The sequence below is a fragment of the Pristiophorus japonicus genome, chromosome 31, assembly GCF_044704955.1.
Source record: "Pristiophorus japonicus isolate sPriJap1 chromosome 31, sPriJap1.hap1, whole genome shotgun sequence".
NCBI lineage: Eukaryota > Metazoa > Chordata > Chondrichthyes > Pristiophoridae > Pristiophorus > Pristiophorus japonicus.
The window spans coordinates 8,145,088-8,164,130 of record NC_092007.1 but is presented as its reverse complement, the minus strand read 5'-3'; the positions used below and the strand labels follow the sequence as shown (position 1 = coordinate 8,164,130).

Below are 19,043 nucleotides of genomic sequence, written 5' to 3'. Positions count from 1 at the left end.
GGAGCGCCGCACTGTCGGAGGGGCAGTACTGAGGGAGCGCTGCACTGTCGGAGGGGCAGTACTGAGGGAGCGCTGCACTGGAGATCGGGCGGGAAAGTGGAATTGAGGCCGAAGACCAGCCGTGATCTCATTGAACGGCGGAGCAGGCGCGAGGGGCCGAATGGCCGACTCCTGCTCGTTGTTCTTATGGAGGCCGGCCAGGAGTGCGTTGGAATAGTCCTGCCTGGAGGTGACAGAGGACCGGATGAGGGTTTCGGCAGCGGGCGAGCTGAGATAATTTGCAGAAGAGACGTCACAAAAGATGAAGAGCAGGCTGCGATTACAACCGATCTTTATTGGGAGTGTGAGGGGGGTTAGCCTCTCCCGCTGGGCCCTGTTTCAGCGTTAAGCTTTCCCAGGCGCCATCAGTTCGATGCGATGATCTGCTCGATCCAGCGGTTGTAGTTGCAGACTTTGACAAAGACGCTGGGGTGGTTTCTCATCGCACAGTCGTATCCCCAGGACGTGATGCCTTGCAACTCGCCCTCACACACCACTGGGCCCCCGGAATCGCCCTGTCAGAGAGAAATACAAAAGCAGGGAAGTCTTGCTCCAGTTACACAGGGTATTGGTGAGGCCACACCTGGAGTACTGCGTGCAGTTTTGGTTTCCATATTTACGAAAGGATATACTTGCTTTGGAGGCAGTTCAGAGAAGGTTCACTCGGTTGATTCCGGGGATGAGGGGGTTGACTTATGAGGAAAGGTTGAGGAGGTCGGGCCTCTACTCATTGGAGTTTAGAAGAATGAGAGGTGATCTTATCGAAACGTATCAGATTATGAGGGGGGCTCGCCAAGGTGGATGCAGAGAGGATGTTCCCACTGATGGGGGAGACTAGAACTAGGGGGCATGGTCTTAGAATAAGGGGCCGCCCATTTAAAACTGAGATGAGGAGGAATTTCTTCTCTCAGAGGGTTGTAAATCTGTGGAATTCTCTGCCCCAGAGAGCTGTGGAGGCTGGGTCATTGAATATATTTAAGACAGAGATAGACAGTTTCTTAACCGATAAGGGGATAAAGGGGCGGGCAGGGAAGTGGAGCTGAGTCCATGATCGGATCAGCAGTGATTGTATTAAATGGCGGAGCAGGCTCGAGGGGCCGAATGGCCGACTCCTGCTCCTATTTCTGATGTTCTTATTAAGGCCCATCCAACATAAGTCAGAGCGAGCAAAGGCGGGCGGGCCGGGGTCGCCATTGGCTCCCGCCGTTTCTGGGGACGGTGAATCCCGGCCGCGCGAGACTTCACGCCGGGCGTTAAGCACCGCCTCAAACGGTGCAAAATGCGGTTTGGCAGGCCTCAGGTGAGGGCGCAGCGCTACAAGTGGTGATGCACCCCCACCCTCGGGTGGTAAGGGGGGGTGGGGGGTGGGGAGGTCAGCAGGGCAACCCAATTTCCCCCACGGTCAACTGCGGGGATCAACACACGAGATAAAGCCTTTCTCACACACTCCTTCACCCACACTTGCTCACTGCTCACGTTCCCCGTCCCGGGACCCCCCGATGTCCCACCCCGGGGCCCCCCGAAGTCTCGCTCTGTTCCCATCCCGGGACGCCCAATGTCTCGCTCTGTTTCTGCCCCGGAACCCCCTGAAATCTTGCTCTGTTCCCATCCCGGGACCCCCAATGTCTCGCTCTGTTCCCATCCCGGGACTCCTGAAGTCTCGTTCTGTTCCCATCCCGGGACCCCCAATGTCTCGCTCTGTTCCCATCCCGGGACCCCCAATGTCTCGCTCTGTTTCTGCCCCGGAACTCCCTGAAATCTTGCTCTATTCCCATCCCGGGACCCCCAATGTCTCGCTCTGTTCCCATCCCGGGACTCCTGAAGTCTCGCTCTGTTCCCATCCCGGGACCCCCAATGTCTCGCTCTGTTCCCATCACAGGACCCCCCAAAGTCTCGCTCTGTTCCCATCCCAGGACCCCCAATGTCTCGCTCTGTTCCCATCCCAGGACCCCCAATGTCTCGCTCTGTTTCCATCCCGGGACCCCCCAAAGTCTCGCTCTATTCCCATCCCGGGACCCCCCAAAGTCTCGCTCTGTTTCTGCCCCGGGAACCCCAATGTCTCGCTCTGTTCCCATCCCGGGACTCCTGAAGTCTCGCTCTGTTCCCATCCCGGGACCCCCCAAAGTCTCGCTCTATTCCCATCCCGGGACCCCCAATGTCTCGCTCTGTTTCTGCCCCGGGAACCCCAAATGTCTCGCTCTGTTCCCATCCCAGGACCCCCCAAAGTCTCGCTCTGTTCCCATCCCAGGACCCCCAATGTCTCGCTCTGTTTCTGCCCCGGGAACCCCCTGAAATCTTGCTCTATTCCCATCCCGGGACCCCCAATGTCTCGCTCTGTTCCCATCCCGGGACTCCTGAAGTCTCACTCTGTTCCCATCCCGGGACCCCCCAAAGTCTCGCTCTATTCCCATCCCGGGACCCCCAATGTCTCGCTCTGTTTCTGCCCCGGGAACCCCCAATGTCTCGCTCTGTTCCCATCCCGGGACTCCTGAAGTCTCGCTCTGTTCCCATCCCGGGACCCTCAATGTCTCGCTCTGTTCCCATCCCAGGACCCCCAATGTCTCGCTCTATTCCCATCCCAGGACCCCCAATGTCTCGCTCTGTTTCTGACCCGGGAACCCCCAATGTCTTGCTCTGTTCCCATCCCAGGACCCCCCAAAGTCTCACTCTGTTCCCATCCCAGGACCCCCAATGTCTCGCTCTATTCCCATCCCAGGACCCCCAATGTCTCGCTCTGTTTCTGACCCGGGAACCCCCAATGTCTCGCTCTGTTCCCATCCCAGGACCCCCAATGTCTCGCTCTGTTTCTGCCCCGGGAACCCCCAATGTCTCGCTCTGTTCCCATCCCAGGACCCCCAATGTCTCGCTCTGTTTCTGACCCGGGAACCCCCAATGTCTCACTCTGTTCCCATCCCGGGACCCCCGAAGTCTCGCTTTGTTACCGGCAGGCGGTACGGACCCCTGCCATTCAGTCGGCGAATTTTGCAGCGGTGACGGGGGCGTCGCGAGCTCGATGATGTCACTGCGTGGGTGGTGGCGGAGCGCGCAGCGGAACGTCTTGACTCCGCCCCCCACCCCCCACCCCACACACACACACACACCGCCCAATTAATTACACTGTGAGCCCAGGAACCCGGTTACCGCCAACGGTAAGTATTTAACCCCTCGCTGGCCGCCCCCGCTCCGACGGCAACGATCGGCGCTACACGCCTAATCTCGCGCCCCAACCGTGACCTTCGGACGAACCACCATGGCTCGCCCGCTCCCCGCGTGTGAGGACGTGCTCAGCGGATCAGCGGGCAGCGACCTCGCCGCTTACTCGCAACATCGTGGGTTCGATCCCCGCTCTGGAGACTTGTGCGCGTAATCCAGGCAGCACTGTCGGAGGGGCAGTACTGAGGGAGCGCCGCACTGTCGGAGGGGCAGTACTGAGGGAGCGCCTCACTGTCGGAGGGGCGGTACTGAGGGAGCGCCGCACTGTCGGAGGGGCAGTACTGAGGGAGCGCCGCACTGTCGGAGGGGCAGTACTGAGGGAGCGCCGCACTGTCGGAGGGGCAGTACTGAGGGAGCACCGCACTGTCGGGGGGGCAGTACTGAGGGAGCGCCTCACTGTCGGAGGGGCAGTACTGAGGGAGCACCGTACTGTCAGAGGGGGAGTACTGAGGGAGCACCGCACTGTCGGAGGGGCGGTACTGAGGGAGCGTGACACTTGCTGTCCGTTGTGGTTTGACGTCCCCCGCCGCTCACGTTGAGACCCGTTACCTGGCACGTGCTCTGACCACCTTCCCAGAATCCCGAGCAGAACATGTTCTCCGTGAAGTATGCCGGATACGCTCGCCAGCAATCAGCCTCGGGCAGGATGGGCTGGCTCAGGCACTGCAGGACATCGGGGTATTGCACTGCGGGGAAAGGAAACCAGTCAGTGTCATCATCATCGGCAGTCCCTCGGTATCGCGGAAGTCTCGACCAGTTCCGCTGGGCAGGGCCACATTGTCCGCATACCCCCAGACACGAGACTCCTTCACGGCAAGCGAGCCCCAGGTGGGCAGAAGAAACGTTACAAGGGACCACCCTCAAAGCCTCCCTGATAAAGTGCAACATCCCCACCGACACCTGGGAGTCCCTGGGCCAAAGACCAGTCCGCTCTAAGTGGAGGAAGTGCATCCGGAAGGGCGCTGAGCACCTCGAGTCTCGTCGCCGAGAGCGTGCAGAAAGCAAGCGCAGGCAGCGGAAGGAGCGTGCGGCAAACCAGTCCCACCCTCCCCTTCCCTCAACCACTGTCTGTCCCACCTGTGACAGGGACTGTGGCTCTCGTATTGGACTGTTCAGCCACCTGAGAACTCACTGTTAGAGTGGAAGCAAGTCTTCCTCGATTCCGAGGGACTGCCCGTGATGATAATGATCTTACAGACACATGTATTGGATACGGCTTAGAAATGAATCAAAGATAAAAGTTGAATATGTTCGTGTATCTTCTAGTCTCTGTAAATCAGTGTTGTGAACTGGAACTGTCCCCTCTTTAGAGCCTGTGTCAGTGTCAATTCCCCACCTCAGTCATCCTTATGTCGCTCTGCAAAGATTACTGATGCCAGCCCAATTGGTGCCAGATGAAAGCTCCCCTGCCGTCGTACTCTGGGTACCACGAGAGGAAATTTGCCACACCGATCATGTTCTTCGGTAAAACCTACGGAAATATTACATAGAAAATAGGTGCAGGAGTAGGCCATTCGGCCCTTCGAGCCTGCACCACCATTCAATGAGTTCATGGCTGAACATGCAACCTCAGTACCTCATCCCTGCTTTCTCGCCATACCCCTTGATCCCCCTAGTAGTAAGGACTACATCTAACTCCTTTTTGAATATATTTAGTGAATTGGCCTCAACAACTTTCTGTGGTAGAGAATTCCACAGGTTCACCACTCTCTGGGTGAAGAAATTCCTCCTCATCTCGGTCCTAAATGGCTTCCCCCTTATCCTTAGACTGTGACCCCTGGTTCTGGACGTCCCCAACATCGGGAACATTCTTCCTGCATCTAACCTGTCTAACCCCGTCAGAATTTTAAATGTTTCTATGAGGTCCCCTCTCATTCTTCTGAACTCCAGTGAATACAAGCCCAGTTGATCCAGTCTTTCTTGATAGGTCAGTCCCACCATCCCGGGAATCAGTCTGGTGAACCTTCGCTGCACTCCCTCAATAGCAAGAATGTCCTTCCTCAGGTTAGGAGACCAAAACTGTACACAATACTTCAGGTGTGGCCTCACCAAGGCCCTGTACAATTGTAGCAACACCTCCCTGCCCTTGTACTCAAATCCCCTCGCTATGAAGGCCAACATGCCATTTGCTTTCTTAACCGCCTGCTGTACCTGCATGCCAACCTTCAATGACTGATGTACCATGACACCCAGGTCTCTTTGCACCTCCCCTTTTCCTAATCTGTCACCATTCAGATAATAGTCTGTCTCTCTGTTTTTACCACCAAAGTGGATAACCTCACATTTATCCACATTATACTTCACCTGCCATGCATTTGCCCACTCACCTAACCTATCCAAGTCGCTCTGCAGCCTCATAGAATCCTCCTTGCAGCTCACACTGCCACCCAACTTAGTGTCATCCGCAAATTTGGAGATAGTACATTTAATCCCCTCGTCTAAATCATTAATGTACAGTGTAAAACAGCTGGGGCCCCAGCACAGAACCTTGCGGTACCCCACTAGTCACTGCCTGCCATTCTGAAAAGTCCCCATTTACTCCTACTCTTTGCTTCCTGTCTGACAACCAGTTCTCAATCCATGTCAGCACACTGCCCCCAATCCCATGTGCTTTAACTTTGCACATTAATCTCTTGTGTGGGACCTTGTCGAAAGCCTTCTGAAAGTCCAAATACACCACATCAACTGGTTCTCCCTTGTCCACTCTACTGGAAACATCCTCAAAAAATTCCAGAAGATTTGTCAAGCATGATTTCCCTTTCACAAATCCATGCTGACTTGGACCTATCATGTCACCTCTTTCCAAATGCGCTGCTATGACATCCTTAATAATTGATTCCATCGAGGCAGCAGTCAGGCATTGGGGCCCCTCGAGCCAGCTCCGCCAATCAATGAGATTGTGGCTGAACTTCAACCTCAACTCCACTCTCCCGCCCGATCCCTCGATTCCTCGCGACTCCCAAAATCCATCGCTGTCGGCCACGAGTATACTCAACGGCTGAGCCTCCTCAGCCCTCTGGGGTAAGGGGCTTGACAGGGTAGATGCAGGGAGGGTGTTTCTCCCCCCCCCCCCGGGCTGGGGACTGGGGTCACACAGTCTCAGGATAAGGGGTCGGCCATTGAGGACTGAGATGAGGAGGAATTTCTTCACTCGGAGGGGGGCGGGGGGGTGAATCTTTGGAATTCTCTGCCCCAGAGGGCTGTGGAGGCTCAGTGTGTTGAGTATATTCGCGGCTGGGATCGAGAGATTTTTGGGAACGAAGGGAATGGAGGGATCGGGCGGGGAAGTGGAGTTGAGGTCGAAGGTCAGCCGTGATCTCATTGGATGGCGGAGCCGACTCGAGGGGCCGAATGGCCGACTCCTGCTCCTGTTCCTGATGTTACGAAAGGAAGGAACATGTAGCATGGAGGGTTAAGCTGTGAGGACAGTTTGGAGTAACCTGGTTTTGTATTCCCTTGAGCTCAGACGGTCAAAGCCTTTGAAATGATAGAAGGGACCTGTGGTGTGGATACTGAGAGACCATTCCCTCTGGAGGTGGTGGTGAGGGTGTGGGCAGCTGGGGTTGGGGGAGAAAGAGTCTAGAACAAGGAGGCCGAGCCTTAAAATCAGAGCCAGGCCCATTCGGGAGTGAGATCAGGAAGGACTTTGAGTACTGCGTGCAGTTTTGGTCTCCGTATTTACGAAAGGATATACTTGCTTTGGAGGCAGTTCAGAGAAGGTTCACTCGGTTGATTCCGGGGATGAGGGGGTTGTCTTATGAGGAAAGGTTCAGCAGGTTGGGCCTCTACTCATTGGAGTTCAGAAGAATGAGAGGTGATCTTATCGAAACGTATCAGATTATGAGGGGGGCTCGACAAGATGGATGCAGAGAGGATGTTTCCACTGATGGGGGAGACTAGAACTAGGGGGCATGGTCTTAGAATAAGGGGCCGCCCATTTAAAACTGAGATGAGGGGGAATTTCTTCTCTCAGAGGGTCGTAAATCTGTGGAATTCTCTGCCTCAGAGAGCTGTGGAGGCTGGGTCATTGAATATATTTAAGGTGGAGATGGACAGACTTTTGAGCGATAAGGGAGTGAAGGGTTGGAAACATAGAAAATAGGTGCAGGAGTAGGCCATTCGGCCCTTCGAGCCTGCACCCCCATTCAATGAGTTCATGGCTGAACATGCAACTTCAGTACCTCATCCCTGCTTTCTCGCCATACCCCTTGATCCCCCGAGTCGTAAGGACTACATCTAACTCCCTTTTTGAATATATTTAGTGAATTGGCCTCAACAACTTTCTGTGGTAGAGAATTCCACAGGTTCACCACTCTCTGGGTGAAGAAGTTTCTCCTCATCTGGGTCCTAAATGGCTTCCCCCTTATCCTTAGACTGTGACCCCTGGTTCTGGGGAGCGGGCGGGGAAGTGGAGCTGAGTCCCTGATTGGATCAGCCGTGATCGTATTAAATGGCTCGAGGGGCCGAATGGCCGACTCCCGCTCCTGTTCCTGACGTTGCCCTGTTCTGATTCCTCGGTTCTACCCACCCTGCACCTGTCCCCTCAGTCCCGCCGGTTACAGCTTCATTCGGACGCAACCTGCCCCGTCCCTCCTTACCTCCGTTGGTCACCAGGTTGCCCCAGCCGGAGGTGATGCACTGGGTCCCAGCCGAGGGACATCGGCTGGGCAGGGCGATGGGCCGGACGTACTGGTCCAATCGGGCGGGTAAGGTCAGCTTGAGCAGCATAATGTCGTTGTTGAGGTTGAGCCGGGTGTATTCGGGGTGGACGATGGCCTTGGCCACCTGCAGACGCTGCTCCGTGCCCTCTGGCGAACTCAGGACGTGCTCCCCGAGGTGGGCCACCAGGATGCTGGGACTGAAACAACAGGAGTCGGGGTGGGACACACAAATGTGAGGTTATCCACTTTGGGGGGCAAAAACAGGACGGCAGAATATTATCTGAATGGCGGCAGATTAGGAAAAGGGGAGGTGCAACGAGACCTGGGTGTCATGGTACATCAGTCATTGAAAGTTGGCATGCAGGTACAGCAGGCGGTGAAGAAGGCAAATGGTATGTTGGCCTACATAGCGAGAGGATTTGAGTATAGGAGCAGGGAGGTCTTACTGCAGTTGTACAGGGCCTTAGTGAGGCCACACCTTGAATATTGTGTTCAGTTTTGGTCTCCTAATGTGAGGAAGGACATTCTTGTTATTGAGGGAGTGCACCGAAGGTTCACCAGACTGATTCCCGGGATGGCTAGACTGTCATATGAGGAGAGACTGGATCGACTGGGCCTGTATTCACTGGAGTTTAGAAGGATGAGGGGGGATCTCATAGAAACATATAAAATTCTGACGGGACTGGACAGGTTAGATGCAGGAAGAATGTTCCCGATGTTGGGGAAGTCCAGAACCAGGGGTCACAGTCTAAGGATAAGGGGTAAGCCATTTAGGACCGAGATGAGGAGAAACTTCTTCACCCAGAGAGTGGTGAACCTGTGGAATTCTCCACCACAGAGAGTTGTTGAGGCCAGTTCATTGGATATATTCAAAAGGGAGTTAGATGTGGCCCAAACATCTAAAGGGATCAAGGGGTATGGAGAGAAAGCAGGAATGGGGTACTGAAGTTGCATGATCAGCCATGATCATATTGAATGGTGGTGCAGGCTCGAAGGGCCGAATGGCCTGCTCCTGCACCTGTTTTCTATGTTTCCAGGGACACCCTGGCTCGGTGTATCATCGCGGGATACCCCTGACCCACCCCCAACCTCGCTCAGTGACCCATGTTAGGGTTAGGACCAGGGTCAGGATTAGGGACACAGGGTTAGGGTTAGGGTTATAGGATTTGGGGTTATGGTTATGGTTACAGTCAGGGTCAGGATTAGCGTTAGGGACACAGCATTAGGGTTAGGGTCAGGATTAGGCTTCGTGTCAGTGTCAGTGCTAGTCATCGTCTTAGCCTTAGTCTTACTCAGTCTTCGGTTTTGGGTTGGTGTTGGGGCTATGGGGTTGGTTTAGGGTTGGGGTTAAGATTAGGGTGGGGTGAAGGGTCTATAGTGTGATGCACATTGTGCTACAATTGTGTGGGACTTTCTCGATGGTTCAGTCATGGTCTGTATATGTGTGTATATTTGTATATTTGTACCGGTGTTTCTGTTCTTATTTGTACAGGTCTGTCTGTGTGTGTATAATGAGGAGGACTCACGGCTGGTAACAATGAGCGGCCGACACGATCCACTGCCGATTGATCAGCGATCCCCCACACCATCGCTGGCCATTGAAGGTCAGGAAGACCTGCCAGGGCTGAGAATGAGCTCGACATTCCCATCCATTAATGATCTTCTCATCCAGCGGAGCAGCGGCTGGAGAAAGGAATGGTCAGGACAATCAATGGTCAGGTCAACCATCCAATCACAGTGACCCCCGGGTATTGGTGTAGGTGTGGACTGTAGATACACACACACACACACAGACAGTCCACACACACACACAGAGACAGTCCACACACACACACACAGTCCACACACACACACACAGACAGTCCACACACACACACACACAGACAGTCCACACACACACACACACACACACACAGAGAGACAGTACACACACACAGTCCACACACACACACACACACCAACAGTCCACACACACAGAGAGACAGTACACATGCAGAGACAGTCCACACACACACACATAGAGACAGTCCACACACACACACACACACACAAAGACAGTCCACACACACACAGAGACAGTCCACACATACACACAGACAGTCCACACACACACACACAGAGACAGTCCACACATACACAGAGACAGTCCACACACACACACAGAGATAGTCCACACACACACACAGACTGTCCACACACACTCACACACAGACAGTCCACCTCTCTCTCACACACACATATACACACACTCTCACACACACACACACACTCACTCACACACACACTCTAACACACAGATAGTCCACACACACAAACACTCTCACACACAGAGACAGTCCACACACACACACTCACTCACTCTCACAGACCCTCGGGAACAGTCCTGATCTCTCACAGAGGTTAATTATATCTGTGTCGGTACCTGCAGCCCCGAGGAGCAGTACGATGAGGATGAGTGACATCTCTGTGTGTTATTCCGGCCCCTGTTGTGTGCACACTATCCTCCTCCTCTCTATTATATATCGCTTACACCATCGAGCAACAGCCTCCCATTCTGGCTAATAATTGATGGCTTTAAAAAGCTCATTAAGACAGATCCGTGGATCCACAACAGCTGCCATTCGCGCCCCTCCATCAGCACCCAGTCTGGTCGCTATTTACTGAGCACGATCGTTCCACGCACAGGTGCCCAGTGTCCCACAGCTGTGGCAAAGTTACAACAGTCTGCATTTCTACAGCACCTTGAATGAAGCAAAACTCCCCAAAGCGCTTCTTGGCAGCGGTAATCAAACAAAAATTTGACACTGAGCTCCATAAGGAGATATTAGGACCAGGCGACCAAAAGCTGGGTCAAAAAAATCGGTTCTAAGGAGTGTCGTAAAGGAGGAGAGAGAAGCTGAGAAGTTTAGGGAGGGAGTTCCAGAGCTTGGGGCCCAGGCAGCTGAAGGCACGGCCACCGATGGTGGAACGATGGAAATCGGGGAATGGGCAAGAGGCCAGAATTGAAGGAGCGCAGAGATCTGGGAGGGTTGTAGGGGCTGGAGGAGGTTACAGAGATAGGGAGGGGTGTAGGGGCTGGAGGAGGTTACAGAGATAGGGAGGGGAGTAGGGACTGGAGGAGGTTACAGAGATAGGGAGGGGTGTAGGGGCTGGAGGGGATTACAGAGATAGGGAGGGGTGTAGGGGCTGGAGGAGATTACAGAGTTAGGAAGGGGTGTATGGGCTGGAGGAGGTTACAGAGATAGGGAGGGGAGTAGGGGCTGGAGGAGGTTACAGAGACAGGGCGGGGAGTAGGGGCTGGAGGAAGTTACAGAGATAGGGAAGGGTGTAGGGCTGAAGGAGGTTACAGAGATAGGCAGGGGTGTATGGGCTGGAGGAGGTTACAGAGATAGGGAGGGGAGTAGGGGCTGGAGGAGGTTACAGAGCTAGGGAGGGGTGTATGGGCTGGAGGAGGTTACAGAGATAGGCAGGGGTGTAGGGGCTGGAGGAGGTTACAGAGATAGGGAGGGGAGTAGGGGCTGGAGGAAGTTACAGAGATAGGGAGGGGTGTAGGGCTGGAGGAGGTTACATAGATAGGGAGGGATGTAGGGGCTGGAGGAGATTACAGAGATAGGGAGGGGTGTAGGGGCTGGAGGAAGTTACAGAGATAGGGAGGGGTGTAGGCACTGGAGGATGTTACAGAGATAGGGAGGGGTGTTGGGGCTGGAGGAGGTTACAGAGATAGGGAGGGGTGTAGGGGTTGGAGGAGGTTACAGAGATAGGGATGTGTGTAGGGGCTGGAGGAGGTTACAGAGATAGGGAGGGGTGTAGGGGCTGGAGGGCGTTACAGAGTTAGGGAGGGGTGTAGGGTCTGGAGTTGGTTACAGAGATAGGGAGGGGTGTCGTGGCTGGTGGAGGTTACAGAGATAGGGAGGGGTGTAGGAGCTGGAGGAGGTTACAGAGATAGGGAGGGGTGTAGGGGCTGGAGGAGATTACAGAGATAGGGAGGGTTGTAGGGGCTGGAGGAGGTTACAGAGATAGGGAGGGGTGTAGGGGCTGGAGGAGGTTACAGAGATAGAGAGGGGTGTAGGGGCTGGAGGAGGTTACAGAGATAGGGAGAAATATAGGGGCTGAAGGAGGTTACAGAGATAGGGAGAGGTGTAGGGGTTGGAGGAGGTTACAGAGATAGGGATGTGTGTAGGGGCTGGAGAGGTTACAGAGATAGGGAGCGGTGTCAGGGATGGAGGAGGTTACAGAGATCGGGAGGGGTGCAGGGGGTGGAGGAGGTTACAGAGATAGAGATGTGTGTAGGGGCTGGAGGAGGTTACAGAGATAGTGAGGGGTGCAGGGGCTGGAAGAGGTTACAGAGATAGGGAGGGGTGTAGGGTCTGGAGTCGGTTACAGAGATAGGGAGGGGTGTAGTGGCTGGTGGAGGTTACAGAGATAGGGAGGGGTGTAGGAGCTGGAGGAAGTTACAGAGATAGGGAGGGGTGTAGACGCTGGAGGAGGTTACTGAGATAGGGAGGGGTGTAGGGGCTGGAAGAGGTTACAGAGATAGGGAGGGGTGTAGGGGCTGGAGGGCGTTACAGAGTTAGGGAGGGGTGTAGGGTCTGGAGTTGGTTACAGAGATAGGGAGCGGTATAGGGGCTGGAGGAGGTTACAGAGATGGGGAGAGGTGTAGGGGCTGGAGGAGATTACAGAGATAGGGAGCGGTGTCGGGGCTGGAGGGCGTTACAGAGATAGGGAGGGGTGTAGGGGCTGGAGGGCGTTACAGAGTTAGGGAGGGGTGTAGGGTCTGGAGTTGGTTACAGAGATAGGGAGCGGTGTCGGGGCTGGAGGAGGTTTCGGAGATAGGGAGGGGTGTAGGGGCTGGAGGAGATTACAGAGATAGGGAGAGGTCTAGGGGCCATGGAGGGATTTGAACACAAGGATGAGAATAAAAGGGAAATAGTGAATGAAGGAAGGTGTAGAAATCGGTGGTTGGGATTTGAGCGGGAAAATGGCTGTCACATTCGAGTAACATTCCTCCAGCTGCGATTTCAACCCATCGAGCCCGTGCTGTGCCGGCTCTGTGACAGAGCGATCCAATCAGTCCCACTCCCCCCCTGCCCTTTCCCCACAGCCCCGGCACATTTCCCCTTCCGGTATTGACCCAATTCCTCCGTTTGAAAGTCACTATTGAACCTGCTCCGACCAACCTTTCAAGCAGCGCATTCCCAATCACAACAATTCGCTGCGCACAAACATTCTCCTCATCTCCCCCTCGGGTTCGTTACCGATTATCATCAATCTGTGTCCCTCTGGTTCCCCACCCTCCTGCCCCGGGGAACAGTTCCTCCTCATTTACTCCATCAAAATCCCCTCGTGATTCTGAACACCTCGGTCAAATCTCCTCTCAACCTTCTCTGCTGCAATGATGAGACGTTAAACCGAGGCCCCGTCTGCCCTCTCGGGTAGATGTAAAAGATCCCACGGCCACTATTTGGAAAAAGAGCAGGGGGAGTTCTCCCCGGTGTCCTGGGGCCAATATTTATCCCTCAATGCACATAATAAAAACAGATGATCCGGGTCATTATCACATCGCTGTGTGTGGGAGCTTGCTGTGCGCAAATTGGCGTTTCCCACATTACAACAGTGACCACACTCCAAAAGTACTTCTTTGGCTGTAAAGCTCTTTGAGATGTCCAGTGGTCGGGAAGGTGCTATCTGAATGCAAGTCTTTCTTTCAGAAGAACCCCATGCTCCTCTTCATTCCCGGGACCATTCTGGTCAATCCTATCCCATTTCTCTCCTACATCCTGATTTACAGTAACATCGGCCGTATTCCCTTCTCTCGTAAAGACAGTTGCAAATTGTTCATTTCAGTCCCTTATTCGGGCCCAGGTAGCTGTCGTTACAAAAGGAAGTCGAGTGTAAGAGTGCAGACGTCTTACTGTAAATATATCGGGCCTTGGTGCGACCACACCGGGAGTATTGTGCACAGTTCTGATCTCCTTACCTCAGGAAGGATATACTCGCCATAGAGGGAGTGCAGCGAAGGTTCACCAAACTGATTCCTGGGATGGCAGGACTGTCGTATGAGGAGAGACTGGGTCAAATCGGCCGATATTCTCCGGGAGGTGATCTCATTGAAACACACAACCATCTTACTGGGCTTGACAGGGTAGATGCAGGGAGGATGTTTCCCCCCCAGGCTGGGGAGTCTAGAACCAGGGGTCACACAGTCTCAGGATAAGGGGTCGGCCATTGAGGACTGAGATGAGGAGGGATTTGTTCACTCAGAGTGTTGTATATGCAGACTATAGATACACTCTCTGTGTAATCACTGTGTAGTTGCATAAGATGGAGACTTGTTACCTGATGTACTGTCAATAATGTTTACACTGTGTATATACTATGCTGGCACCACTAGAGGGTGCAACTGGTGGAGACCGGGGTTTCCTGCCCTGCTGGCAGGGGCTGTATAAAAGGCTGCCCACCATGCTTGTTCCTCACTCTGGAGTTACGAATAAAGGACCGAGGTCACTACAGTTTGAGTACAGTACGTTGCCTCGTGGAATCATTCATAAGTACATCACAGACATAATACAGAGGGGGGGTGAATCTTTGGAATTCTCTGCCCCACAGGGCTGTGGAGGCTCAGTCGTTGAGTATATTCGAGGCTGAGATCGAGAGATGGTTGGGAACAGAGGGAATCGAGGGATCGGGCGGGAATACGATTGAATGGCAGAGCAGGCTCAAGGGGCCGAATGGCCGACTCCTGCTCCTGATTCTTATGATCGTATGTTCTCTGCCTCCCAACACCCCTCCCCTTCCCAAGGCACCTTCCCGTGCGAGCACAGGAGATGCAACACTTGCCCTTTGACCTCCTCCCTCCCCACTGTCCAGGGCCCCAAACATTCCTTCCAGGTGAGACGGTGATTTACTCGTACTTCCTTCAATGTAGGGTACCGTATTCGCTGGTCACGATGCGGTCTCCTCAATATTGGCGACCACCTTGCGGAACACCTCCATTCAGTCCGTGAAAGTGACCCCGAGTGTGACCCTGTCACTTTAATTCCCCACCCCACTCCCACTCCGACCTCTCCGTCCTCGGCCTCCTACACTGTTCCAACGAAGCTCAACGCAAGCTTGAGGAATAGTACCTCATCTTTCATTTAGGCCCTTTACAGCCTTCTGGACTCAACATCAAGTTCAACAATTTCAGACCAGAATCTCTGCCCATTTATGGCTCCCTCGCACCCCCCTGCCCCTCCCCCACCCCGAGCTTATGTTTTTATTCCCTTTGTCTCCAATGGCAGCTTGTAATTATCCTGCCATTCATACCCGATCCAGATTAACACGTTATCTAACCTCTATCATTACCATTTCAATTCAGCCCATCATCATTTTCATCTCTCTAATCTCTCCTGCATTCCCCCAATCACCGACCTTCCCCTGTGTCTCTAATCTCTCCTGCCTTCCCCTTATCACTGACCTTCCCATTGTCTCTCTAATTTCTCCTGTCTTCCCCCAATCACCGACCTTCCCATTGTCTGTCTAATCTCTCCTGCCTTCCCCTTATCACTGACCTTCCCATTGTCTCTCTAATTTCTCCTGTCTTCCCCCAATCACCGACCTTCCCATTGTCTCTCTAATCTCTCCTGCCTTCCCCCAATCACCGACCTTCCCATTGTTTCTCTAATCTCTCCTGCCTTCCCCCCAATCACCGACCTTCCCATTGTCTCTCTAATCTCTCCTGCCTTCCCCCAATCACCGACCTTCCCAAAGTCTCTCTAATCTCTCCTCTCCTTCACCCAATCACCGACCTTCCCATTGTCTCTTTAATCTCCTGTCTTCCCACAATCATTGACATTCCCATTGTCTCTCTAATCTCTCCTGCCTTCCCCAATCACCGACCTTCCCATTGTCTCTTTAATCTCTCCTGTCTTCCCCCAATCATTGACATTCCCATTGTCTCTCTAATCTCTCCTGCCTTCCCACTTTCACTGACCTTCCCATTGTCTCTCTAATCTCTCCTGCCTTACACAATCACCGACCTTCCCATTGTCTCTCTAATCTCTCCTGTCTTCCACAATCACCGACCTTCCCATTGTCTCTCTAATCTCTCCTGCCTTCCCCCAATCACCGACCTTCCCATTGTCTCTCTATTCTCTCCTGTCTTCCCCCAATCACTGACCTTCCCTTTGTCTCTCTAATCTCTCCTGCCTTCCCCCAATCACCGACCTTCCCATTGTCTCTCTAATCTCTCCTGCCTTCCCCAATCACCGACCTTCCCATTGTCTCTCTCATCTCTCCTGCCTTCCCCCAATCACCGACCTTCCCATTGTCTCTCTAATCTCTCCTGCCTTCCCACTTCCACCGACCTTCCCATTGTCTCTCTAATCTCTCCTGCCTTCCACAATCACCGACCTTCCCATTGTCTCTCTAATCTCTCCTGTCTTCCACAATCACCGACCTTCCCATTGTCTCTCTAATCTCTCCTGCCTTCCCCCAATCACCGACCTTCCCATTGTCTCTCTAATCTCTCCTGCCTTCCCCCAATCACTGACCTTCCCATTGTCTCTCTAATCTCTCCTGCCTTCCCCCAATCACCGACCTTCCCATTGTCTCTCTAATCTCTCCTGCCTTCCCCCAATCACTGATCTTCCCATTGTCTCTCTAATCTCTCCTGTCTTCCACAATCACCGACCTTCCCATTGTCTCTCTAATCTCTCCTGCCTTCCCCCAATCACCGACCTTCCCATTGTCTCTCTAATCTCTCCTGTCTTCCCCCAATCACCGACCTTCCCATTGTCTATCTAATCTCTCCTGTCTTCCCCAATCACCGACCTTCCCATTGTCTCTCTAATCTCTCCTGTCTTCCCCCAATCACTGACCTTCCCATTGTCTCTCTAATCTCTCCTGTCTTTCCCCCAATCTCCGACCTTCCCATTGTCTCTCTAATCTCTCCTGTCTTCCCCCAATCACTGACCTTCCCATTGTCTATCTAATCTCTCCTGTCTTCCCCAATCACCGACCTTCCCATTGTCTCTCTAATCTCTCCTGCCTTCCCTCAATCACTGACCTTCCCATTGTCTCTCTAATCTCTCCTGTCTTCCACAATCACCGACCTTCCCATTGTCTCTCTAATCTCTCCTGTCTTCCCCCAATCACTGACCTTCCCATTGTCTCTCTAATCTCTCCTGTCTTCCCCCAATCACCGACCTTCCCATTGTCTCTCTAATCTCTCCTGTCTTCCCCCAATCACTGATCTTCCCATTGTCTCTCTAATCTCTCCTGTCTTCCACAATCACCAACCTTCCCATTGTCTCTCTAATCTCTCCTGTCTTCCCCCAATCACCGACCTTCCCATTGTCTCTCTAATCTCTCCTGTCTTCCCCAATCTCCGACCTTCCCATTGTCTCTCTAATCTCTCCTGCCTTCCCCCAATCACCCACCTTCCCATTGTCTCTCTAATCTTTCCTGCCTTCCCCCAATCACCGACCTTCCCATTGTCTCTCTAATCTCTCCTGTCTTCCCCCAATCACCGACCTTCCCACTGTCTCTCTAATCTCTCCTGTCTTCCCCCAATCACCGACCTTCCCATTGTCTCTCTAATCTCTCCTGCCTTCCCCCCAATCACCGACCTTCCCATTGTCTCTATAATCTCTCCTGTCTTCCCCAATCTCCGACCTTCCCATTGTCTCTCTAATCTCTCCTGCCTTCCCCCAATCACCCACCTTCCCATTGTCTCTCTAATCTTTCCTGCCTTCCCCCAATCACCGACCTTCCCATTGTCTCTCTAATCTTTCCTGTCTTCCCCCAATCACCGACCTTCCCACTGTCTCTCTAATCTCTCCTGTCTTCCCCCAATCACCGACCTTCCCATTGTCTCTCTAATCTCTCCTGCCTTCCACCCAATCACCGACCTTCCCATTGTCTCTCTAATCTCTCCTGTCTTCCCCCAATCACCGACCTTCCCATTGTCTCTCTAATCTCTCCTGCCTTCCACCCAATCACCGACCTTCCCATTGTCTCTCTAATCTCTCCTGCCTTCCACCCAATCACCGACCTTCCCATTGTCTCTCTAATCTCTCCTGTCTTCCCCCAATCACCGACCTTCCCATTGTCTCTCGAATCTCTCCTGTCTTCCCCCAATCACCGACCTTCCCATTGTCTCTCTAATCTCTCCTGTCTTCCCCCAATCACCGACCTTCCCATTGTCTCTCGAATCTCTCCTGTCTTCCCCCAATCACCGACCGTCCCCTTTGACCTTCTCTTCCCTGCCCCCTTTCAGAATCTGTTCTTTTCAAACATTTGCCAGTTCTGCCGAAGGGTCATCGACCTGAAACGTTAACTCTGGTTCTCTCTCCACCGATGCTGCCTGACCCACCGAGATTTCCAGCATGTTCTGTTTATATTATATATCATTTCTCGGCCTGTGTATTTAGCCTGATTCTCCGTTCTCTAAACTCCAACGCTGTGTTGGGACAACAGTCAATAAGGTTCGGCAGACAGGAGGTGTACAGGGGTTTGCCTTTAATGATATATCAATTGCCCGCCGTTCCGGCCCCCGCTGGGTTTGTGACCCCCGCTGGCTGGGGGGAGGGGCTTTCCCCGCGGGGCGAGCGAGCGGCGCTAATTGTCGGCGATGGTGGCGGCGATCCAGGAGGTGTAGTTACAGAGCTTGGTGTAGACGCTGGGGAAGCCTGGGCGGCCACAGCCCTGGCCCCAGGATACAATCCCCTGCTGCTCCCCGGCACACACCAACGGGCCCCCAGAGTCCATCTGCAGCAAGGGGAGAGGGGGGAGGGGGAAGGAGAGGAGGGGGAGGGGAGGGAGAGGGGGGAGGGGGAGAGGGGGAGGGGGGAGGGAGGGGGAGTGGGAGAGGGAGGGAGAGAGGGAGTGGGGAGGGAGACGGAGGGGGAGGGTGAGGGGGAGTGGGGAGGGAGGAGGGAGGGAGAGGGAAGGGGATGGAGGGGGAGGGGGAGGGGAGTGGGGAGGGAGAGGGAGAGGAGGGGGAGGGAGAGTGAGGAGGGAGAGGAGGGGAGGTGGAGGTGAAGTGGGAGGGAGGGAGGGGGAGGGGAGGTGGGGTGGGAGAGGGAGGGGGGAGGGAGAGGGAGGGAGAGGGGAGAGGCTGGGGGACCGGGGTGAGGGAGGAGGGGGAGG

The 19,043-nt window shown here is 53.9% G+C and overlaps 2 protein-coding genes across 2 annotated transcripts in view; both read right to left on the bottom strand.

The window, feature by feature from the left end:
• Positions 1 to 404: 404 nt before the first annotated feature.
• On the bottom strand, positions 405 to 10,375 carry LOC139240389 (serine protease 1-like). Its single transcript, XM_070868883.1, has 5 exons — positions 10,336 to 10,375; positions 9,440 to 9,596; positions 7,851 to 8,110; positions 3,802 to 3,938; positions 405 to 554 (listed from the first exon to the last, which is right to left on the bottom strand). The coding sequence occupies exons 1-5, from the start codon at positions 10,373 to 10,375 to the stop codon at positions 405 to 407; spliced, it is 744 nt and encodes a 247-aa protein (XP_070724984.1).
• An 8,137-nt stretch (positions 10,376 to 18,512) lies between these two features.
• LOC139240326 (trypsin-like) overlaps positions 18,513 to 19,043 on the bottom strand; it is a 222,584-nt gene continuing 222,053 nt past the window's right edge. Inside the window, exon 6 of the mRNA XM_070868799.1 lies at positions 18,513 to 18,662. Coding sequence (XP_070724900.1) covers positions 18,513 to 18,662 — 150 coding nt within the window. The remainder of the gene's footprint in view (positions 18,663 to 19,043) is intronic.

Coding starts and splice junctions, on each gene's coding strand:
- LOC139240389 (XM_070868883.1), bottom strand. CDS start 10,375: ATGTCACTCATCCTCATCGTACTGCTCCTCGGGGCTGCAG. Junction 8,111..9,439: donor GCCGCTCATTGTTACCAGCC/GTGAGTCCTCCT, acceptor CTGTTGTTTCAG/TCCCAGCATCCTGGTGGCCC. Junction 555..3,801: donor GTGGTCAGAGCACGTGCCAG/GTAACGGGTCTC, acceptor TCTCTCTGACAG/GGCGATTCCGGGGGCCCAGT.